At 43.1% G+C, this 25,054-nt stretch overlaps 3 protein-coding genes across 5 annotated transcripts; 2 read left to right on the top strand and 1 right to left on the bottom strand.

Annotated features, from left to right (window-relative positions):
• Positions 1 to 7,435: 7,435 nt before the first annotated feature.
• On the top strand, positions 7,436 to 17,887 carry LOC133391130 (uncharacterized protein K02A2.6-like). 3 transcript variants are annotated; one of them, XM_061641993.1, is made up of 4 exons: positions 7,436 to 7,766; positions 9,931 to 9,982; positions 16,652 to 17,464; positions 17,572 to 17,887. In XM_061641993.1, the coding sequence occupies exons 1-4, from the start codon at positions 7,755 to 7,757 to the stop codon at positions 17,595 to 17,597; spliced, it is 903 nt and encodes a 300-aa protein (XP_061497977.1). In that variant the 5' UTR covers positions 7,436 to 7,754; the 3' UTR covers positions 17,598 to 17,887. The 3 variants fall into 3 exon arrangements, with proteins under 3 accessions (XP_061497977.1, XP_061497968.1, XP_061497973.1); XM_061641984.1 differs by lacking the exon at positions 17,572 to 17,887 and adding an exon at positions 14,288 to 15,568 and having other exon boundaries at positions 16,652 to 16,742; XM_061641989.1 differs by having other exon boundaries at positions 16,652 to 17,887.
• Positions 17,888 to 20,966: 3,079 nt separating this feature from the next.
• Positions 20,967 to 21,974, top strand: LOC1271829 (5-hydroxyisourate hydrolase). The gene is made up of 2 exons (XM_310683.4): positions 20,967 to 21,716; positions 21,804 to 21,974. The coding sequence occupies exons 1-2, from the start codon at positions 21,276 to 21,278 to the stop codon at positions 21,891 to 21,893; spliced, it is 531 nt and encodes a 176-aa protein (XP_310683.3). The 5' UTR covers positions 20,967 to 21,275; the 3' UTR covers positions 21,894 to 21,974.
• LOC1271830 (prostaglandin reductase 1) lies at positions 21,954 to 24,691 on the bottom strand. The gene is made up of 2 exons (XM_310684.6): positions 23,045 to 24,691; positions 21,954 to 22,957 (listed from the first exon to the last, which is right to left on the bottom strand). Exons 1-2 carry the CDS (start codon positions 23,148 to 23,150, stop codon positions 22,062 to 22,064), a joined length of 1,002 nt encoding a protein of 333 aa, XP_310684.4. The 5' UTR covers positions 23,151 to 24,691; the 3' UTR covers positions 21,954 to 22,061.
• Positions 24,692 to 25,054: the final 363 nt, after the last annotated feature.

Below are 25,054 nucleotides of genomic sequence, written 5' to 3'. Positions count from 1 at the left end.
TGCACGCACTATCTAGCGCGCAATTATGTTGCTGGGGGGGGGGGGCGGATGGGGACGAGCTCGCCAAGACTGAAACATTAATGGCGCCACCAACAGCTCGTGACGCTGGCAGAAGCATTGAAACGCGAGCAAAACAGGAAAGATGTTCTTGTCAGGATAGGAAAGAGTCAATCAACCCTACCGGAAAGCATTCATTCCCCAAACCCAAACTCAACGTTCTTCCATGTAGCAAACTGTACAAACCATCCACAGCAAAAAGTGCGCTGATGTCACCCGCTGACAATTTGACCGCGAACGGTTCAACGAGCAAAGCGGTGGCCGCGAGTGGGCTTCGCTGTTTATTGTGCAGGCCTCACTACACAATAAACATTAACTGCCGATTTACTCCATCATGCCCATCCATGTGTGTGTGTGTGTTAATTTGCATTATTAAGTGTGATAGTCTTGCAAGCGCGCCAAATAGGTACCGTGTACGAAACATTGCTCAAAAGTAAAGCTTTTAAAACACTAACGTGATCTCAGAACAGATAGGACTTGAGGGTGCGCACAAATATCACACAAATCAGTAAAGTAACTCCCCTTAGTGTTGTATGAAGCATGATGAACCCACGCTGAGATTGCCGTACGAGCATCCCTTCCAAGACCAAGAGAAAGAGCTTCTGCTTCTTCAACACTTTCGCTCAGTTTCCAACTCCTCCTCCAGCATTGTGTCTTTGGCGCTCAATGATCTGTTCTGCACCAAAAAATAAGAGAGCAAACAACACATTGGGGGGGTTAAGTTTGTGCGCGTGGCTCACCCTAGGCAAGACGGCTACTAATATAAATGTAGGGATTTCTTGAAATTTTAACAATTTTAACAAATGTCGTTGCATTGAAATGTGCTGCTCATATGATCGCTGCTCAACGTAAACGTCTAGTTGAACATGCATCTTAATTACAGCAATAAAGGTGACTAGTCTGGAGAACGCCATGCGCTGTATCGACTCTCATGTCCAACCAACCAAATTGCTGAGTGGGGCGTTCAGGTTATTACGGAGTCAAGCATTCGATTCGCCTATTATATCACAGTTTTCATGAATCACTGACTTCATACTCACTGGCGCAAGAAAGGTTAGTGTACTGCGAAGAATAGTGCCAAGTTCATGAGCCTCCGTTTTACGTGTTAGCGGAGATGTTGTCAAGAAGAGAGGTTTAAGTTTAGGGACACTTGTTAAGGGAAAAAATCCATCACTGCGAAGAGTATGAAATGATGGATGAAATCGAACGATAGCTTCAAAATCATTGCATACAGTGCTCTTTTGACCTCCAAACTCCATGCGAGTGATGGATAATGTTGGAAAAATCCAGTGTCGACTCCGATCTGACTACAATAATTTCGGATTCGACTCCGACAGGTAGGTCCACCCAGCATTATCCGGAGTCGTTCGGAGTCGTTCGGAGTTGAAGTCGTCCAGAGTCGTCTGGAGTCGTCTGGAGTCGGCTGGAGTCGTCTGGAGTCGTCTGGAGTCGCCTGGAGTCGTCTGGAGTCCTTTGTTTTCAAGGCCGACTCCAGTCGACTCCGACCAACTCCCGACAACTTCAACCCAAACGACTCCTAACAACTCCGGACGATTCCGGACGACTCTGAACGACTCCGGATGACGGCGGGAGACTCCGGATGGCTCCGGCTCCGAACGACTTCGGACGACGATTCCGGACGGTTCCGAACGACTTCGACTCCGGATGGAGCTAGTGATTCGGATTTTTGCGGAGTCGCATCGGAGTCGTGGGTGCGCTCCAAAGAGCGTACTCCATACATTCAACAAATTCAGATTTTTGAGTTTGAGTTTGAGCTAATTTCTTGGACATAGAAAACCAAGATGATTTAGAGATATAAAGTTATTACAAGAGGATAGTCAAATAGATAAAAGTTAAAATGGTCGTCTTCTGTATTAACTTTCTTATATTATTCACACACGGACACACACTTTACCCAGAGGCACTAGACTCTGTCTACATACTCTTTTGATATTGTTATGTCTATGATATTGTTATGCAGCTTGGTATAAGTAAGTATAATGCGTTCCATAATGATAACTTCGTCTAATTTGGGCCAATTTTCGACAATTCTTAAACATCGGAAAATCTTGAAGAAAAAAAAACCTATCCCACCAGACCATTTGTACTAATATTCCACATGACCATTCTATACAATTAACTTAACCAGTGGAGTGGTAACTGGTTTCATGCAACAAACTATTTTTGTAAAGCATAGAGTGCAAATTTATGTTGAATTTAAGCAGAATAATCCGAATTTTAATCTCGTAAAGCTCTACTCTAATTGCACTGTCTATAACAGGAAAACTACTAGGCAAGGCTATCATTTTTAAACACTTACATTCCTAGTATAATCTTGATTGTGTTTTATTATCAACGAAGATATTTTTAAAACTAGGTGAATTTTGAAACGCAGTGTACAGTGATACTTGCATTCGACTAGGGAGAATGCAATTTTGGTACAAAACAATCAAGTTGGAGCGATTTGCATTAGCGACAAATAGGAAAAACACTCTAGTCGGAATTACGGCTCCAATGGAGTTCTTTCGCTTATAATTGGAATTTTTATTCAATCCGTGATCCGTTCACCTATATATGTTCTCATCAACATCATCATGATGAGAAATAATTGAATCTGGGTTCAAGCAAGGTTCAAGTTGACAAAGCAATGTTAAACGCTTTAAATAACACCCCGGAAGGATATAGTTGAATGTATTGTGACCTGGAATGTTTGCCCAAAATTGTACGATTAGCAATTAAATACACCACACAGGATACATGAAAGAGAAACGAAAGGCAACGAAGTAGAACAAAAAAACTACAAGCTTGCTTCATGTTGAATCACTCGCCACCAGGTAAAACCTTGACACAGCCACCGTCACCCCCGTGCCCCATCCTTATCCCATGAGATGACCGTTAAGCTGGTCATTCTAATTCCTCCCCCTGGGAGGCTACACACCACACCTCCCCTAATCGGCCCCTACGAACGGACAGATCGACACGAAGCGTACCTTTTGTTCGATGAATACGTAGCAATAGTCAGGTAATAGTGGTAGTGTACCAACAACAGGTATTAACTAGACCTCCACCACCAATGCGATGCACCTGTGTACGGGCTCAACCCAATCAGAACCGTTTCTGATATCATTCTGATCGCGAGCCGAGCCCGAACAATGCACAGGTAGATTGATGATAAGATTACCTAGGTGCAAAGGAGCGTGTGTGTGTGTGTGAGAGAGTGCTCACGAGTGAGATAGCGCATCAAATTAATCACAAGCAAGGGGAACGCTTCCCATGGACACGCAAAAGCCATCGCCAACATCTACCACCATGGTAAAATTGTCCGAAATTGAGCCGAAATTGTCATATGCACCATTGTACTTCATACACTCACATGCACTCGTATAGCTCTTACTGTATAGCTTGCCCTTTTTTTTTTTGGCAAATCAAATAGCAAACAAAAATGGCCCATTTTCATTTCAATGAATAAAATCAAACTAATCAATTCAAACACACTTTTCTTATTTGAAATTACAGCGGAACCCCTCGTAACGAGTACCTCTTATAAAGAGTAAATCTAAATGCTCAACGAATACCTCTTTTAACGAGTAAAATCTTGTATAACCAGCGATGTAATTTGTGTTCTGGGTGCAACTTTTGGGAGTCTGCTCTGCAATCGAGATCATAATCGATTAACACTGAGCCGAGGCGGATTTATCCCTAAGCCGAGCCGATCGAAATGGGGCCCCTAGTTCCCTCAAAAGTCCCCAATCCATCATCGGTGTTTGCGGTAGTGCAAATTTTTCAAAACTGCAATCAAATACTAGCCAAAAAATCGTTGTCTTTGGTCAAAAAAAATCATTTTCTACATAAGTATTTCATAACGAGTACGCATTTGGTCGTCTTTCTAAGCTAATATTATTTTATATGGAAATAAACCAAACAATGAAAAGATATACTGTCGTCATTAAAACTCCAGGCTTATCAAATTTCAGAATCTGATCCAATTGGTTTACCTTGATGCAGTTACCTTGGTTAATTGGTCTAGTCCTCTTAAAAGGCATGTTTGGAGATCCTAACAAAAAAAAACCCGTATTTTACTCTTGTGTACTTATGTATTTGTTAAGTAAATTTTGCTGCATGCAGAAGAAGATACATGCTAAATCATGTATACAAGAGGTGAAAGCCACAGCACAAATTTATAGTGATTTCCTGTTTCACAGATACATGAAAATTACCCGAAATCCAAGAGTCCGACAATGATTATCTTACACTCGCGTATTTGTAGATTTATCACCCTTGCAATCGAGATCATCACCGAAGTTCTTACAAAAAAAATAAATGAAACGTCCCAGGAGCTTTCTCATGCTTTCTTACCATGAGAGGTTCTATTGCTAATATGGAAGTGTGCGAAAGTATGTCAAGTTCTTCTAAGCCTTCTAAAATTATTTCTAAAGTTCGTAATAACTTTCGATAGCTAAACGCGTTATCAACACGTTCTATACACTTACTCGTAAGAATGTACTACTTCCAGAAAGATTTAGTTTTCCGTTCATATGTGTATTAATTTAAAAAAAATCGCTTATAAAACCGAACTAGCGCGTGATTTAGATTTAGTGAGTAATTCTTCAAATGTTGATTATTGCTCCGGCAATTAAGAGTTTCAATACTAACAGTCGTTCCATATAAATCTGGGAAATCGTTTAATATAAATGAAAAGAGGTGCCTCATAATTGTGTGTTTCGCAATTGTGAGGTATATGGACGAGTGTTTTCCTGTAGGCTTTGCTGGATCTTCTTCCTCATGAACAAGATAGTTGAAGGAGTTTAGTATGCCTACATATATGGGGTGCAAGTGTGTTGCAGATTTCATGCAGCGGAATGTATGAAAATGTTGGGACACTGTATTCGTTGATAATCTTTATTCGTAAACATTCTTACCACAACAAATTGTCACTTGACTAACAGCGGAACAACTAACTTTACCTGGACATTAAAGGATACAAGTTCATTTTAAACCCGATCTTTTCGAGGAATATTAAAGAATAAACTTAATCTATCGACTAAGTTTTCACAACTAAGTTCAAAGCTATTTTCCATTTTCATGCCAACTAGCGGTCCTGGAATCGCATTATTGTACTTTTCATACAAATAATATTGGAAAGAGTCTCCCGCATAATAAGTTTTCCCTATCACGAATGAGTCACTGAATGTCTGATGGCATTAGAAGCGAACGTTAGAAGGGGTCTCATCATGCCTCCACCAGGTAAAGTGCAGGATGTTGAATAATGAGTGAAACAGGTCAAACAGATCAAGGCCAAGCACGTGCTTTTTATGGCCGATGGCCGATGACCAATCAAGCTTCCTTCTACAATAAACGTTCACCGGAAATGGGGCGTTGAGGGATGCGGTAACGCGCAGGTAATACTGCGACTTGCGTTAAACTTGCGCTGATGATGCCATGGTTGAAGTATTTGTCATTGTGTACGTGTTTTTTCTTGTCTCTTTTTGATGAAGGCTCTAGTAAGGCGTTGAAGGCTCATGGCTAGAAGGGTGGACCAGCACGGGGAACGCTTCAAACCCTATCTTGCCGCACCTTCTCCTGCCTCAACGGCACGTGTACGCTGCAGTGCACCCTTCGGTTAGAAAAATAAAAGGTAAAATACTTTCACGAAACAGGGTTTTTTTCCTATGCCACGCAACTGCGCACCGAAGGGCATCCTGGTTGGGTGCGTCACCGCTGCCCATCACATAGTTTGAATTGTATTAAATCGTCAAAACATGCTGATTTTCTAATACGATTAGTCTCTCGTTTGACATCTCTAACTGAACGAAGGACGTTTGCATTACCAGACACAACTGTTAGATCAATTTAGATCTTTTTTTTTTTTAAACGAAATTAGAGCAATCGCTCACGAGCTTCTATCATACCGATTTCGCTTCCGTACGTTTCCAAACGTGTTGTTGGGGCTCAGATTATTGGCCCTAATGTGGCAAGGACGAATGTGATTGTACCGAGCCAGATGCACTACAGTGGGATGGAACCGCCGAGTGGACTACCCGAAGGAAAGACACAACGAGCGTTATTGTTGTATTGTTTCTTCAGAAAAAGAAGGCCAAAACCCTTTACTCCTTACTGTAGTGCGTAGAAGGGATGGGAAAAATGAATCGCAGAAGGGATTCGAATCTTTGAATCCCAATTCCATTCCCAATGTGGTATAGCGTTTTATTCTAGTTTGCAGCAAGGGGGAGGGTGGGGGTGAACTAGTTAAAGTTGGAATAAGAGTTAATTCTGTTTTACTCCAAACTATTTAACTTTGCAGTACTTACATCATAATTAGTACAGGTCCCCGAGATACGCGGACCTTTATTCAACATCAAATCAAATAATTTACTTAGTGACTATAACTTCTCATTAAACGCTACATTACACGAACATTTGCTATATATTTTGACTGAAAAGTGCGTGATTCGACTTCCGAAATTAGAGATACGTGGTTTCTCTCGACCCCCATTAATAGCCTCTAATTTCAATCGCAATCCCGATCGCAATCGCAATCAGAATCCCAATCGATTCGCAATCCCAATCAGAATCGCAATCAAATCCCAATCGCAAAGGAATCTTTTAGGGATTCAAATCCTTGAAACGGGATCCGATCCGACCGAATCTTTCTAGGGGTTGAATCTTCGAATCTTCCGAATTCTTCCATCTCCCAACGCTAGTGCGTAGACGCCGGGAAGTATTTTTCACGTTTCGTTTTCCTTTTTTTTGCTTTTAGTCCTTCAAAAAACAAACAGCTGTGCTTGAAAACACGCCAGCTAACGCCGTACCGGAGCGCACACGAAGCTGCGAAAAGTCAGAGCCATAAAAAATGGTACGCAGTTGGGTTTTGTCGTTTTTTTTTTTTTTTTTTTTGTTATCCTCGCTGCTGTTTTGTGCCGTAAATATGTATATGACTTAAAGGCGTTTGTCTTCCCACCTTTGCAACCGCCCCCCACATTATTCCCATCGTTCAAGCTAATGTCGCGAGAAAGGCACAAAGGAAGCTTCTCAGCGGTCGACGCATTGCAGGGTTGGCCGGGGTGAACACGCAAGCGCAAACATACATTATGCCCCCCGTCTCCCTCCAACTCGTGTCCAAACATGTCTTCCCAGAACCAATGAACGTCTCCCCGGCCAAGCCCTGCCAACTGCTTTCCACAGCTGTCTACAGTGCCGCGTGTACGCCACACAAAAATTGCGCCAGTATTGGAAGCATAGCTCACGCGCACGAACACACACACAGCCGCATCGTTCTGGGGAGCATCTCTGAGTGTGTGAGTGGGCGAGCGAGTAAGTGTCGTTTTTGCATAGATTTCAAACTACACGATCGCGTTGCATTACTCGTATTCAGCCGCTCGTCCAGTGTGCTTCACTTGTTCAGCGTTCTCGTCCCGTGCTCAGTGTTTGATTGGAGTCCGTGCAGCAGTTAGTCTCTCACTGCGTTTGGTACCAGCCTTTTCCTTTCGGTCAGCCCCACACATTCGCCTCGATTGAGTGTTTCTTTCTTTTCGCGGTGAAAAATCTAATTTTCAAACTAGTTTCGCGGTGTCTTCCTACCCGTTCCCAATTAATTTGAAGTCATTTGTGCGTGTATAAGTGTGTATTGTTGTTTTTTGTCTGCTACAACTTTTTGTTTCTTTTTTGGAGCCAACTACGAGCCAACGTCCAAAATAATCATGAATGAACAGGTAAGTACTGTGTTTGTGTGTTTGGGATTTGTTTAATATACATTTGCCGGATAGTGAGTGAATCCATCGTTAGAATTCGGTGCGTTCGGTGTTTCGGTTTCAGTCCCATTTCGAAGGCAAGATTAATAGGAATCGGCCCAGCGGTGGCCCGATTTTTACGATCTAACGAGTGCCGCTCCACCTTTTTCTTACCTGGCTTTTTTTTTCGATGTTAATGTTTTCAGCTTTGCTCTATTAGAATTTCGTGGGTTTTTTGTTTGCTCTATTAGAATTTCGTGGGATTTTTTTTACGTAAAGCAGGCAAACATTTGTAGTGCAATTCTAGAAACTCCACTCGGGGTGACGTTATTTGGTTTGCAGTTTAATGTGAATGTGAAATATGTGTGTGTGTTTTTTTTTGTAGTGCATCAGAAATGATTAAAATTAAACCAACCGGCAGTGTAGTGGTAAATGTATCGAGAGTGGTGCAATTTCTAATGGGACAGATATGGTTATTTGATGAATTTGCCGTATCCAGAGGGATTTTAGTTACTAGCTCAACCCATAGTTATGTGTTCTTGTATAAAGTGTACTGGTTTTGTTTAATTGTACAGTAGAAAGCGATCAACGCGATATATCAATGACGCCAACTGTTTTGTTCGTTGTTCTCACATATTTCGTTTGTGGAAGAACGAACAAGACTGTAGATGTCATTGAGCAGGCCTACGTCAGCGTTCGCGCTCAGTGTTGAGAGGAAAAAATGCGTACCGATTTTCGAGAATTTCCCGCCGAGCTAACGATCACGATGTAATTGCTTACAACACTACCCTAATGCTGGAAAAGTGCGTAACCCCGCGGCAAAACCGGAAGGCATGGTTAATTAGACACGAATTAATATAGGCACGCGCACGCAGGGACTGGGCCGGTTTTACGATCTTCCATTTTGCGGCTCTGTTCGCGCTATCCGAAGGACCGCTTGCAGTATTGCGTCCAGTTTCGATCCGCCTTTTACTTGGAGTTTTTTTTTTTTTGCTGTTTCAAATCGCGTACTGTGCGATTAGCATAAGTGGGAGCAATTTGTGATTTTCGTTTGTGATTTTTTTTTTATTATATCCGATACTGGAATCACTATTCAATTTGTTCATGAAATCACACAAATTGAGCCTACAGGCATCTGGTGGAGTAGTGCTTTTTTTTATTATGTTTCATTACCAGGAAGAAACTTATCCAAAATTTAACCGAAATTAATTAATTGCGAAAGAATAAATACTTATGTTTTCGTTCTTTTTCTGACAGATGGAACAGTTAAAAAGTATTGCTTCATTTACCTCAACAAACCTCACATACTTTGTTAGTTTCACAGGAAACCGACCACGTCTTACAAGACACTTTAATCGCAACGATGAAGAAGCCAGGGTTTTCGCAATCAACTCCGCAATGCTACCGGCCAGACCGGTCACATCCACAGCACAAAATCATCCTCGATATTAATGATTGCAGCAATCTAGGCAGCGTTCTCGTTTGCTTTGTAGAAGAAAACACGACCCTGATTGCTGTAGTTATTGATCATCGTAAGATCAGCATATACAACTGTGTACATCATTCGGTTCGCATTCACTCCCGTTCGCTAGTGCGTTGTTGAAAATTCGAAGGTTGAATTTTAATTTCTCCCAGTTATTTATGTATTTATTTATTTATTTATTTATTTATTTATTTATTTTCCAACATATATGCCTTGCACTTTTGTGGCTGAGACAAAAGGATTACTTCAACCCGAACTTATTCCCCTAACTTCTGCCTTGATGCTCTCTCATCTTGACGCATCTGTTCGTCGTTTAATTAGGCCATACGGCCCGTTGAAGATTAAATAAATAATAATAATAATAATAATAATCTCACGACATTACTTTTAAATTGTTCGCACGGCTACGGGGCTTGGTGTGATGTGCTCACCACGAGTACCACAGTGAGTCACAGCAGGCCCCGTAAATCCGATTAGTAGTGAGAAGTAGAAATTGTGCTGGCTATGGGTTCGCGTCGGGCGTGAGAGGAAACACACACAAATGATCTCTCAACCCAAGTGGCGCTTGCTCTACCTCAGTATTTACACGCTGTGCAATTTGGTGCTGGTTTAATGGAATGGTTTAATTGTTGTGTTTTTTCCTCCTCTTCGTTCTCGTTCCAGCACGATCCTATCGGCATATTGGCCACGATCTTTGGCACGGAGAGGCTCGAAGGTAAGTGTCGCAATGTGTAAAATTTCATCGATTTCGATTTCGTCCTAGACAGTCGTCGACCCTTAATACCTCGCTGGTTTGCATTGTTTGTATCGCTTGAATCGTATCCATACTTAAATGTGCACTAGTCATTTGCTTGTTGCCGCTCAAGCTGTATTTTTGACATTTTAGCTCAGGCTTCTCACACGATTCGTAACGACGGTAGCTTTCCGTCGGATGCTTAAACATTATTTTTGTTCATAACTTTCCCGTTTATGTACCCAAACGTGTGAGCTAGTGTAGGATCAACCGTGTTGAAAACCACTAAGGTTGTGTGTGTGCTAGTATGTGACCTTCTGCTATTATGTTGTTGTATTTTTACTTCTCGTAAGGCCTAGCAAAAATGCATTTTAAAATCATTATGGTTTCAAACACACTTAAAAGTATCAAATCATATAGTTTTTCACTTTTTTGGCAAAAATTTTTTGATTCAGCAACAAAAAAATCGACCCTGCGACGAAAAAGCGTTTATTTTCGTTTACATAGTTTTTACATAGTTTGGTTTAGTTTTGGCTGTTGAAGCTATTTCAGCCGCCAAGTGTCAAATTTCATAAACATCGCTGGCTTGAATCGTAAAACTCCCCAATTCCAGTATAACAGATGGCACTGTGCAACCAGACATGCCGCGACAACTTCACGCCGCGAAACGTGACAAGGCGCCAAACTGCCAAAATCTGCATGCCTGAAACATGTTACGCCTAAATGTATGTAGTCGAGTGCCATCCTTATGGGGCGATGACTTTCGATGAAATACGAAACCTTTCACGTCCCTACAATATAGGCAAAGATGCATACAATTACAAATTGCATACAATTTTTCCCATAGGGTGCTTCGTAAATGCGATGTTTTTTTTTTTGCGATCGCAACATTGTTCCAATCACCTAATCCAACGGTCGGCAAACTTTGCAACCGAAAGAGCCAAATTCTATTAAAAAAAAATTGGTAGATTTTCACGTTCCGTCACTCAAAATTATTTGTTTGTTATTTGAAACATATGGTTATGAACCGCCATCTTGAAACTAAAAGCCGCATGCCATACGCTGCACGGGTCTGTTCCTTTGGGTTAGGGTTTCATGATTCCTTCATTCATATTGGCAAAATGTTGAAAAATCCGTAAACTTTGTCAAAACTCCTTGTCAACTGCAAAAAAGAGCTTTTGTCGAGGCCGCATCAAAAATTTACACTTTGACAAAACATCATCAACAGAAGTTCAGACCTAGAATATCGATTGATATTTTATCTAGAAAGTAGTGATCGGAAACATAAACCGATTAGAAACATTCATTTTAGCAATATTAACTTATCATCGATTCACAACTGCGCCGGATAACTGTTTGTTAACGTTTTTACACGAACGTTAACTTTTACTATCTTTTGTCAACTTCATTTCCTAGCTGCTTCAGGATACGAAATAATGACAAAACCTCACATGTCAGCATTTTGTCACTCAAGTCCTACCCAAGCGCCACAAATTAAGCTTAAACGACTGGAAAATAAAATATTCATAGAAAAAAAATGAAAGCTCCATAGCTTCATTGGTTTACTCAATAAATGGCGTATTACTCATTATTATATTGCTGTCCTATTTTTTAAATGTGTTTCGACAAGCTTTATCTTAATCATGTACCTATATAGCCTTCTAACTTTCCGAGCAAATATCTATATGAATGGTCGTGTGGTCAAGATACGTGAGTATCAACACCAGCGACCATTGCTCAAATCTCACTTGCTACAGTACAAATAGTTGGCATTGGAGTTTAAGCATTTAAACAATCGTATCGCCGTTCTAGCTCTAGCGATGCATAACTTCAATGCGAAACCATACAACAGCACAGAGGGAATGATAATGCTCTCCAAGCGAGGGAAGCTCCACTATCCCACCAACAGATGGCTCCACCAGCTTTTTTGCTATTTTTAGAATGCATGAGTCGTTTGCCGTCTGCTAAACAAAGTCTCTTTTGTATTCCGTTTAGGTTGAAAGCTTGAGTCGTTTAGCGGTCGTTTAGTGGATTTGTGGCACTTGGGTAGAGAATGACAAATCTTTCGAGACATATGAATCATTTGAGATTCGTGAATCTTTAGAGATTTATGCATTTTTCGAGTCTCATAATCTTTCGAGATTCATAAATCTTGGCAAACGAGATTCAGACCCTTTGAACCATTTCGAAGATTCATTGGGATTTATGAATCTGAATCAGATTAACCCATCACTAGTCTGCACTGGTGGGTAAATCTATTTCAGATTCATAAATCTGATTGAATCTTTGAATGAATTCAATTAATCTAAATCGCGGATAGAAAGATTCATAAAGCTCAAAAGATTCACAAATCTCGAAAGTTTCACGAATCTCGAAAGCTTCATAAATCTCAAACGATTCATGATTCTCGTAAGATTCAAATATCACGAGAGATTTACAAAATCAGGTTCAGATCCATTATTTTAAATGAATCTTTGAAGGAATTAAATGAATCTGATTCTCGGATGAAAGGATTCCTGAATCTCATAAGGTTCATGAGTCACCACAGATTCATAGTGCTTGAGCTTCTTATCATTCTTCTTTTTAGCATAAAAACCAGCCAATATAGGCTCTCGAGACTTCTTGGCATGTACAGCACAGCAGGATAATTTGTTTTGCTACAGGACTTGACCATGCAAGGCTTAAACCCACATGTTGTTAAGTCGTGCAAGTTAAGCATTGTACTGTACTGTATGGGATCAAGCAAATTCAATATTTTGTAAATCATACCTTGCATGATTCATGAATCTTAATGGATACATGAATCTATGAGATTTATGAATCCTTGGAGATTCGTGAATCTTTAGAGTTTCATGAATTTGTAGAGGATGATGAATATTTAGTGATTCATGCATCTTTGGAGTTTTGTATTTAGCCATACATAGTTTTATGGCAACATGTTTCGGTCACGTGCTGCCTGAAAACTTCTGTATCAATGGAAGTAACACTAGCGATTACGCCTCGGGCTTAAGAGAAATTATCTGCAAAACGTGAATTTTAACCTGAAAAAAGTGCACAGAGAGCTGACTGAAACAATCAGCAAAGATTTGTAACCTGTTGTATAATGAATATTTGCTAGCGCCACATTGAATATCAGTGCAAGATAGAACAATTGGATTAGTTTTCTATAAACTATAATTAGGCTGCGTCCACGATTTTCAAATGGGGATCGAAAATTACAATTTCATGTTTATGGCAAGCTAAATGAAAAGTGGAATTATGGTTTTCAGCCGCGTTTACAGCTTATAGTCTAGACTAGGCATGGGCAAAACGATTCTTTTCACCGAACGCGAACGAACTAGTTCGCTCACCAAAAAGAATCGAACGCGAACGACGATTCTTTCGTTTTTTGTTTCATAAGGTTTTTATTCACAAAGAACGCTCGTTATCTTTTTCATTTACCCACCATAGACGCATACTGTAGCCAAAGAAGTACTCATTCTGCGGTTGAAACCAATCATTTAAAAACATTAAACACTCGGCTGTCTGGTCAACACAATCCATCGCAAAACCGACCAAAAACTGTAAAACATGTAAAGCATGTAAAAAACTAATACGAGCAAAAATGTCTCCTGTATATATTGTACCCCATGCCTTATACACACTTAAGGATTCTATTAAAAAAAACTACTTAAATATGGATCAAAATGATGAGCGCAATCAATTGAGTTCAGTTCATTCGCGAACAATGACTAATCCGTTTGAACGGGCTCGATCTATTGAATTGTATAGGTATAATTTCCATACCAACAGAACACAGATCGAACACTAACGGATCAGATCGAACGCGTTCGATGAATTCAGTCGTATAGATACGATTTCCACACCAACAGCACACGTATCGAACACTGCTGGACAAATTCGGCGGCGTTCGAGGAATTGAGTTGTATGGGTACGATTTCAACACCGACAGGGTACATTTTGATCTCTGAAGACCCGTTCGCAGGGTGCGAGAATGAGCGAGAAAGCAATATGATTTTGCACGCATAGTAGTGCATAGTTGCACTGTATTTCGTAATGACAGCCCCCCCCCCCCCTTTAGTTGTTGCCATCTTATCACACCTATTTGCTGTAAAGGATAGATGGCCTAGTGGTTAGATGGAGAGAGAGAGAGAGCCGTCTATCCATTATATCTATCCAAGGATCCAACACCTGCACTGTTGTAGCGGCGAAAGATTTCGCACACCCGGTGTTTGGCAGATATGTACCTAACGTCTTGGCCATTCCGATTCCCTCCGCTCGTTGTAGATGCGAACTTTCTGTTTGATTACCAGCTGCGACTGCTGTACCAATCGTTTACATCCAGCTGGAAGACGGTCGACTTTTTCTCATCGGAGATGGCCTGCTACCAACGCCAGCACAAATCGATTAAACTGACGAGCCGTTGCATCATGGTTGATAATCGGGTGATAGTGCCACGCCACCTCCGGACCCAGTGTCTGGAACACTTTCACCGGGGCCACGCCGGGTACGGGCCGATGCAGCAGCAGGCAGCCAGGTTCCTGTACTGGCCGACGATGGATTACGACATCGTGGAGTTTATTCGAGCATGCGCCGTCTGTGACACGATGATGCCGCGCATCCCCAAGAACTACTGCAGCCTGCCTTGGATGCAGTTTATCGTGCGCATCGTTCCGCTGAAATCTCGGTTCCTGCTGGTGGCAATCGATACGTCTTCCCTCTGGCCGGAAGTGGAGATCGTTACGAACAAACGGCCCACCGCGATCGTGTGCACGCTACGGTCGATGTTCTCCCGATTTGGTTTGCCGAAGCTGCTCCTGACCGATCTCGAGGACCCGTTCAACACCACTTACTTCCAGTCCTTCTGCCGGGAGGAAGCGATCAGACACGAGCCGAGCATTCCGATTCCGAACTGCTCGGCGGAACATTTTATTACCGGCCTGACGTGTGCCATCCCTTTTATCCACAACACTGGCAAAACGCTCTCGGCGGCCGTGAAGGAGTATTTAGAGATTTATCGCACCACACCGTGCACCTTCCTGCCGGGCAACCGATCACCAGCCGCAGTGCTGTTGGCCTACCCGCCGAAGCCGAAACCGATCCCGTCACACTTCCTCAATGCCATGCACGAGATTTTGCGCATACTGATATCTTTTGGGCCGCTCGGGCACCATATCTTACCAGAGCCGGCAGGCCCAAGCCCAAGCCCAAGCAAACAACAACAGCACCGAACGAACGGCCACTAGCTCATCGGCCTACAGGTATGCGTGTATGTTTAGGGAAAGCTTTCACGTTACGCACCTGTGGTTCCGTGTAGCGCATCCCGCCTGCGAGCACCATGTATTAATGTACTTATGTTTGATTTCTCTGTTTCTTCGTTTTCTTTCTCGTTTCCTTCTGTTAGTCGCCCATCACGTCGCCTCGATTTGTTTTTGGTTTTTTTCTACACTATTGTTTAATTCCCGGCCAGCCTTTGAGGCGAAAAGCTGTTTTGACCTGAAAGTAGTTTTGTTTTAATGTTGTTGTTTTTTTTTTAATTCGAATCATTACACTAACATCGTAGTTGAAGTAAGTAGAAATGATTATTTTCCTATAAATTATAGACTTAGACTTATAGACTTTCCCAATATTTCATCACTCACTAGTCAGCAGACCCTTTTTCCGATTAGTAATTGAGGTAGCGTGGACGAGGAAATTGAATTCTGCACCGATTGGTTAATTCTCTATCTGATAAACTACTTTTTTTAAGTATACATTTACTACGTTTACTGTACTTAACAGCGTTTTTACTTGATTTCGCAAGCGTAGCAACGTTCAACGCAACTGCAGCATTTGACAGCACAAACACATCAGCTGTTTTTAGAACGTCATCACGCTTAAGACAGCCTTTACAAAATTTTTGTTACAAGTTGTCTGGTCTTTGGAACAGAAATAGTTGCACAATTACAATAGTTGTACAATTCATAACTACACATGCATGAGAGCCGACGAAACGCAATAGTAGGCTAATGACTAAGACGACTTGATACCTTCGAAATGCTATCGAGGGTGTATCCTTAGATATGATAAATGGTTTAATTTCGCAAGAAGAAGCTAATTTAAGCAACACGGCAATGACGTTCCTGCTGAAAGGAAAAAGAAGGAAATTAGTTTATTACATCTTGCAAACTATTTGCCGTTCCAGGACGATCTTGATTTAGACGGGTAGCACATTCTTTTTGTGAACGATCTGGTTACACGGTTCACATTCATATTTGTATTGAAGGAGATGAACGACCTGGCGTACTAGGATATTCTTTATTAGGGAAGAACATTCGTGTTATGAACAACACTGTACATTAGGAACACCTCTTGAGGAACACCTCTACTCCACACGCAGCAATTACGCCGCGTCGTTGACCTATTTGGAAACAGTGATTGCACAATTTGTTGTACACGTTGGTTTACTGTCAAGTCACTTATTGATCATGTGGTTGGCAAAATATTATGAAAAAATAGTGGTACCACAAGATGTACATTTTGAACCGCTAAAGTTAGATCAAACATGCAACTACGTGAGCGCCTTTCTACCAGAACCTGACCCTGACACCGTCGTGCGGCACAATTAGCAAAGTATTACATCCTACATCCTTTTCTTTCCTGCTTTCACAGATTTAGTGGCCCTATCTATGATGCTATTCGGCGTAGCAAGCATCTTCATCTTAGCCTTATTCAATCTCTCGCGGTTCACACCCAGCTACAGCAAGCTGTGTGCGCTCGTGCACGTTCTGCTGGCAGGATTCGGGATAATGATGCTAGCCTTTGGCCGGGTTCTGTATATGTTCGTGTACAGCGACACAATGTCAATCGCCCGTTTCCTCATCTACGGCATGGAACTGCTGACAATCGTAATCCTCGGCTTCCAGTGCTTGCTGGACAGGTGCAAGCGGTTGCAGTACAAGGTGCGCGTCGAGGGCCGGGTCACCCGGGTCCGCGCCGACCTAGCGAAAGACCTCGCACTCGCCAGAGGCGGCTCGTTCACGCGCAGCTGCCAAACGTCGCCCAGCGCCTTTATCCCACCCGAATGTGACCGTCCGGTGGCAGCGGTACGCCGATCCGGCCGTCTGCCCATCACCACCGCCACCACGCTCAGAATGCCTGCCCTAGCCGACGGTGGCACCGAGCCGGGCATGGCAAAACTGTACGCAACGTCACCAGCCGTCCCACCAGCAGTAGCAGGGCCATCGAAACCGCGCCCAACATCATCGATCAGGGAAGCAACCGAGCTGGGGCCGAAACCGAAACGGCCAATTGTTTTTCCGCGAACGTCGTTTCTCGATACAGACTCCTCCACAGAAGAGGGTGGTACGGTGGTGCAGACAAGGGTTAGCGTGCATCCGGTACCTGCTCCTACTCCCACCGAAGTGCCCTTCAAACCCTCACCCGACGGGGAGTTTGTATCGTACAAGACAAGCGACGGATACGGTAAGGCAAAGTGCTTAACACTGCCAGACCTGTTTTTTAACTAAACTGCGATTGCCTGTTTTCTCCTTCCTTTTTTTCTTGCTCCCTTCGCTTTTCTATTGTTTCAGTTATCATGAAGTCTATAAAAAAATAATCATCTGAATATGCTTCACCGACGTTGGGCCGAGCGCCAAATGGCACACCGCAAGGGAGATGCCAGCTAACAGCCAAAATGAGTGCGGTTTTGGCGTGGGAGCCCCAGCAAAAAAGTTTTGAAGCGCAGATAGTTTGTAAGAGAACCATTTATTTTAATGTTGTAAACGCAAGTCGAGCCATCTTTTTAGGCGGTGGCCGTGCAAGAAAGCTGGGCAAGTGTGCTGGCCAAACATTTTATGAATCCTACACACGAACAATTATATTCTATTTTCTATTATATATAACAATATATACGAAGTTAGAATATACGAACTATTCATTATTATAATGCTACTAACTTTTACTTTGGTTTTACTTTGGTGAATTTATATTCTATTATCACCCTTACGCGTTTATGTGAAATAGTATGCTTGGATGGTGTTGGATCTAGTATAGCAACACAAGAACGATGAATCTACAATAATTCACAATTGGAAGAATGATACATTTAGGAACTTTGGAACACACTAAACGAATAAAAAGGCATTGAATATTCAACAATCGGGAAATCCCGAAGGCTAGATACTACTGGTCGTATGCGTATTCTTCATGTAGAAGCCACCCTGCCCTTCTGGCGGTGGTTGGTTCCAGACACAGTTTTAGATGTATCCTGTACCCGATATCTCTGCGTAGATGTCAGAAGATCGGAAGTCGACAGCATATATTGCTTTGCAGGATTTTTTTATTTCATTTAATTTTACTAATTTCTCAAATAGTGTAAGAACATTTTGCAACATTTTGCAAGTGCAAGAACAGACCTAATGGTCAACAAAAAAATTAAACACAGGGTTTCCATAGCCAATTTGCGATTGTAAACTAGTTACAGGTTTTTGTTATGTTTCAATTTCACGTCTTTCCCGATGTAAGGGTTCCACGCAAAGGAACCTGTGCCCATTTGAGGGGTTTTGACACCAAATTAAACATCAACTATTTTACAACAACGTATTGGCTATGAAAACCCCGTAAATAAAAATAACAACAATATTGATATATAAACCAGAATTCAGAATTGTTTTTTCCCTTCAGAGTTTAAGGCATCAATTTTTTTGAGTAGATACATAGCTTAGAGCTTTATGCTAATCTTAACAACATTTCGGTACTGTCAGGTAGGCAGCCCATGCGTCCTGGATGGAGATATTCTTGTAGGGTCGGTTGATATCACGATCTTCAACATACCGCAGAAATAGATAGAAGAGAGTACAATCTAAGGCATCAGATTTCCTCAGATTGCTACCGGTGGGATCGTTTCGATTTGGCAAGCTGCTTGACCTGGAAGGCCAGCTCCATCAAGCCTCCCAAAACACGTGTGGTGAGAGTTTAGAAGTATAGGAGTAGCTTGACTGGCAGAAAGAAGCCCATCCCATTTCACAACATTAGGCGACACACTTCGATCCGAGTGTCCACAACAGCGCCGATAAGATAGATCCTTCCAGAATGTACGTAGCGATAGTGACGGCACACACGTGCAATACTGCCCAATTCTGTCCGACACTAAAATATGATTAGATCGAAACCGAAAACCAACAACGGCAGCCAAACAGAACGGTAGATAGCCTTCGAGAGAGAGCGTGTGTGTGTGTGTGCGTGTGAGATATAGAGCGCTTGCGAGAGCGATGATGCCGCCGTGCCGAGCTGTTCGGGTCTTCACGCACGACCAAAACAAAACAAGATAACGCGCGACCGGTTGGGATGCGCTGTACGAAATTGTGGAGCAATATGGGCATGGCAAGCATGTTAGGCAGTACTTCTTATTACTAATCATAACAGTATCTACATTTTTCTATGCTTTCAATGTGTATCTATTAATCAAAATAAATAAAATAAATAAAACAACACCTTGATTTTGTTTTAATAAATAAAAAAAAATTGTATCAGAAATCAGGGCCACACCAATAACGCTGGGATAATTGACAAAGCTTTTACGCAAGCACCATGAAATGTTATTTCTTCTCCATCTTTAGGCTAACAACAGTTGTTTAGGGTGCAAAACATCTTAAACATAAACATCTTAAACATTAAACAGCGGCTAGCTTTTTATCTAATGAATAAATACAACAGATCGAGCGGTATTCTACAAAAGAAACTATCTATTTTGCCTAAATTTTAGACAACATTTCCAATTCTTTTCTAAATGTAACAGAGTTACCGCATGAATACAATTCGAGGTCGAATGTCGATTTTTTTAATTAAATAAGTATTTAGGTAAATAGATTCTAACTAACTAACTACAAACTGTAAAGAGACGATTCATTCAAACATTCTCGTGGAACCTTTCGCACTCAACATTGAAATTTTGCTTAGCTACCATCATTATTTCTACTTTTCTCGTCCATTCCATGTCGAAAATGGTTTATCCAGTGGAGCAGTACTGTACGATAATAATGCCATTACCGGCACTCTAGCAACTTTTTTGCAAAGATCTGTAACAGTAACAATATCTTTACTCCAATTCTTAATTTCCTAAGGAAACATTTATTTAATCAATGCCCAATGTTGGTCAAACAAAACATTTTTCTTGGACATCAACAATACAAGGTAATTATTATTATTATTGTTATTATTGTTATTATTATTATTATTATTATTATTATTATTATTATTTTTCGCTAATTATTGGTTTTGTAGGAAAAATAACTTTGGGCTGGTCTGGTGGTACAGTCGTCAACTCGTACGACGTAACAACATGCCCGTCATGGGTTCAAGCCCCGAATAGACCGTGCTCCCATACGTAGGACTGACTATCCTGCTATGGTAACAATAAGTCACTGAAAGCCAAGCTCACTTCACTAAAGTAGGTACAAAGGCAGGTCTTGATCGATAACGGTTGTTGTGCCAAAGAAGAAGAAGAAGGAAAAATAAATTAAAATAAATGAGAATGTTTAGTGGTACAGCCGTTAATTTGCACGACTCAACAACATACCCGTCGACCGTTCGAGCCTCGCAAGGACTGGCCATTCGGAAGACCCAAAAATTTGCATAGGCAACGTAGGTCGTTACGTCAAAAAGAAGATGAAAAAATTAAAATATTAAAATACTAAATTCTATACTTATTAGCCCTGAACTGCTGAGAATGGTTGTTTGGTTGGTTGTTCTGTTTATACCAACTTTGGGACTCGCGACTGTTGAAAATAACAGCTTTTTGTATGCTAGATTTTAACTCACAATTTTCTGTCTCACAATTTCACAAACTGTTGTATAAAAACGGGCGTTATAAAGGTCACATACAGTGACACTCTAATGAATATGTGATGTGATTTTTGTGAGCTTGCCACGGTATAAAAATGCACCAAAAAAAAAAAAGGTAGACTGTCCACTTTGCCCCGTGTTCCCATCCAAACGCCAAACCGTTCCATTCATGGTAGGAAAAGCTTCCAAAAAATCTCGAACCACAGAGATGTGTGCGTGTGCGTGTAAAAGACCTATCGTGCGCCCTTGACCAGTGCCATCATTCCATAGCCTATATAAATACAACAAGCGCGTTTGCAAGCTCCGTTTGAGCTCCACACAGAGGGCAAAAGCAAGCGTCCGTCCGGCTATCAATCAAACGGGGCAGGGCAGCCTGTAGACACAGTGCCAACAATCAAAGCTCTCCTCCTCCCCCCCTCCTGGCTCCTCGATCAACAAAGCGGCCGATACGATGCGTTGCGCACGACGCCACCAAAGCCGTCAACATCTCGCGCGGACGGCACTGTCAGTTGCGCTGACGGTTCTGCTTATCGCCACCACAGCCGCAGCGGCAGCCGTAGCAGCAGCAGCATCATCATCCGCATCATCATCCACATCCGTGCCGCCGACCGAGCAGGGTGACGCGACCGACACGATGCAGAACCTCTCGACGCACATTCTCGACACGACGCGGGGCAAACCGGCCCCGGAGGTGCCGGTCACGCTGTACGTGCGCGCCGCGAGCCAATCCTGGACGAAGGTGTCCACCGGCATCACCGACGGGGACGGCCGGTTCCGCAGCTTCTTCGCCGACGGCCAGCCGGGGCTGGCGGCGGGCGTGTACAAGCTGCACTTTGACGTGGGCCCGTACTTCCGGAGCCGCAGCGTCGAAAGCCTGTACCCGTTCATCGAGGTAAGTGTGTCCGGGCTCGGTTTGCTGTTTGGGTCTGCTCGCTCTTGTGTGAGTAACTCCTTGTCCTACCTTCTCTCTTTCCCCCAGATTGTGTTTACCGTGGCCGATCCGACGCAGCACTACCACATCCCGCTGCTGCTCAACCCGTTCGGTTACTCCACGTACCGTGGCTCATAATTTGTGTCTTTGTAAAAGGGTGCTCTTCCCTCCCAGCCAATAAATCGCTTGCACCACTGATCTGATTTGCACCAACGAAAACGGTACTCACTTTTTATTCTCTTTTGCGCGATTGCATGTGTTTGTGTGTGTTGATTGATAGTTGTGTGCGCGTAGACGGGTACGTTTTTACACCTTGACGACCGCCTTGCCCGTGTTCCCCCCAGTAAGCATGCTGACGAAGGCGGCCGGCATCTGCTCGAACCCGTCGGTGACCGTTTCCTGGTAGCGCAGCCGGCCCTCCTCGATCCACTGCAGATTCTGCCGGATGCCCTCCATCCACCGCTTCGCCCAGCGCGTCACGATGAAGCCCTCCTGGCGCAGCTGCTTGAACACGAACAGGCGCTGCGGGTCGGCGACCTGCGCCCGCTCCGCGTTGTAGTTCGAGATCGTGCCGCACACCGAGATGCGCCCGTACAGGTTCATCTGGCCGAGCACCGCCTCGGAGATGTAGCCGCCCACGTTGTCGAAGTAGCAGTCCACGCCGCCGGGGGCCGCCGCCCGCAGCGCGTCCGCGAACGCGTCCCGCTCCACCTGCCGGTAGTTGATGGTGGCGTCGAAGCCGAGCTCCCGCAGCCAGCCGCACTTGTCGTCCGAGCCGGCGATGCCCACCACCCGGCAGCCCTTGATCTTGGCGATCTGGCCGACCAGGCTGCCGACCGCACCGGCCGCCCCGCTCACCACCACCGTTTCGCCCTGCTTCGGCTGGCACAGCTCGAGGAAGCCGAAGTAGGCCGTGTTGCCCGGCATGCCGAGCACGCCGAGCCCGAGCGACGCCGGGTGCGCCCCGAACGGGGGCAGCACGTACGGCCGGCTGTCGGCGGCACCCTGCTCCGGGTTCACCAGCGTGTGCGTGCGCCAGCCAAAGTTGCCGAACACGGTCGCACCGACCGGGAACTGGGGGTGCCGGCTGGCCGTCACCTTCGCCACCTGGCCCCCGATCATGACCGTGCCGGCCGGATAGCTGGCCATGTACGGGCGCATGTACGGATCGACGCTCAGGAACACGGCCTCGGCAACAAACTCTACAACAACAACAACAAAAATAACACATCAGACAGGTGAAAGGTGGTTTTGCTCGCACGGACCCTTTTTGCCCGGTTTCAACCAACCATTCTCGCCCGGTTCCGGTAGCGTTTCCTCCTCCAGTCGGAAGTTTTCGTCCTTCGGCAGGCCCTCGAACGGCTTCGCGTAGATCCACTTTTTGGCCACCACCATTTTGTACTGCTTTTTTTTTGCTTACTAGACACAGGGCGCGCGCTCGCATACACGCAACCGGCAACAAATCACGACGACTACTAGCGCACCGGCGAACGATGACACAATTTTATTTCAATCCCGAATCCCGTTTTTGGATGAGGGCTGAGTCGTGGTGATCGTGGTGGTGGTGGTGTACGATAACACTTATCTAGAGGCGCTCCTCTCGCTCTCGCGCACTTTTTGTGCGTGTGTCTTGCGCACTCTTTCGCTCGCACGCTTTGCGCTCAGATCCATGCTCGCAGAGGGTGTTCCGTGCAGCTTTTGCGTTCGATTGTATATGATTAAAAATCAGTATTGTTTTCTTTTACTTCACTTTTTTTTTGCTGTATGGTAATTTAGTCTACAATTTATAAAACAAAATGGAAAAAGTACTAATATCGATGTTTAATGAACTGTGAAATGAACTTATTATAATGGGAATTGGACTCTATAGCATCCTTGTTGGACAAATCCTATAGGAATTTCCAAGGAATCTGTCCAAAAAGGGTGCCTTAGTGGACTTTCCATCACATGGAGTTCACTCCCTATTAAAAAAGAGTCAATAAAGTGTCCCACAACTATGAGAACCACTGGAAAACCCTGTATTGACTTCGGCAGCCCTAAACCCTAGAAATCGAGGTGCCAAATAAGAAAATGATTTTACTAGTAGATTGATAACATCAATTTTGCAACAACAAAAAAACATTCGAGTTCTTTTATGGTAAATAAGGTATGTCAGGTAATGTTTTGGGATTTTTAAACAAAGTTTTTTTTTTCACAACGCCTATAAGCTTTCAATCGACCAAATGTCATACGGAACACCCTCTACTTAACGTTAATGAGTTTGTTCATAACTAAAGGGGGCCACCCGTTTGATCCACTTATCGTTTCTGTTAAGCCCTCTTCTTTTTTGTGGAGTGTGTTTATCAGAATCAATCATAGTTAACTGGGCTCGATAAGCTTCCGCACAGTCAGCGTGCTTTGAGATTTTCTATGCTAAGGGAGCTATAGGGCTACATACAGAAAGAGAAGGATAGGGAAAGAGAGAGAGGGAGAAAGAGACTAAGAAACTAAAATTACCGGGCAACTTGAATGTTTCTTTCTTTCTAGTTAAATATCCTAAAACTAGTGAACATTACCAGAATCTCAATATTAGGCGTAAAGTAATATTTGGAAGCCGGTTGTTTTCTGCTCTGCTGCAAAATGCAGCTACGGTTGCAGTACGTTTTGTATGGGTTAGCTTATCTATCGCCCGTGGGGAGGCGTTGGCCTTGCATGACAATCATAATTAGGTATCCTGCACATAATTTCTAACCCATCTATTTATATCGCACGGATGATGTCAAACAGCCAAGTGTATCGAAGAAAATGATGTTATTTCCTCATCGATTTGTTTTGAAACGATAGTGAGTTTGCTAGATAAGATTTAAAGCTGATGTACTTTAATTCACAAAAAAAGGTAAGATGTCTCTATACTTCTCGTTATTTGTTGCTGTTTTTAAAAAAATAAAAAATAAAGGTAGTATACCTTCGAGTTTTGTTTTCATTGCGATTTTGAGAAAGAATTAGATAAGTTGTTGGAGTTTTTTTTTCTTTTCTATTTCAGAGCTCTTTTAAGTCGTTTGATCCATGACTTCATGGCCCTTCAGACATTGAAGTGAGAAAGCTGTTTGCTGTTTCTGGCAACATCTGACTTGAATAGGTTGTTATCTGCCCGCCCTACCTCAAGAAACTTTCAGTGGTTTGTAGAGGATGTCAATAGATGCGAACATCAGCTGTTATTATCCTGTTTTGAAAGAATACAATCAAACAATTGGGAACAGAATATCCCTTAACATGTGCGCATGTCCTTTCCGCTTCTAATCACAACACCCATTTGTTGG

This window comes from Anopheles gambiae, chromosome X (assembly GCF_943734735.2).
Source record: "Anopheles gambiae chromosome X, idAnoGambNW_F1_1, whole genome shotgun sequence".
NCBI lineage: Eukaryota > Metazoa > Arthropoda > Insecta > Diptera > Culicidae > Anopheles > Anopheles gambiae.
The sequence above is the reverse complement of the archived record's forward strand: the minus strand, read 5'-3'. Positions and strand labels throughout refer to the sequence as shown.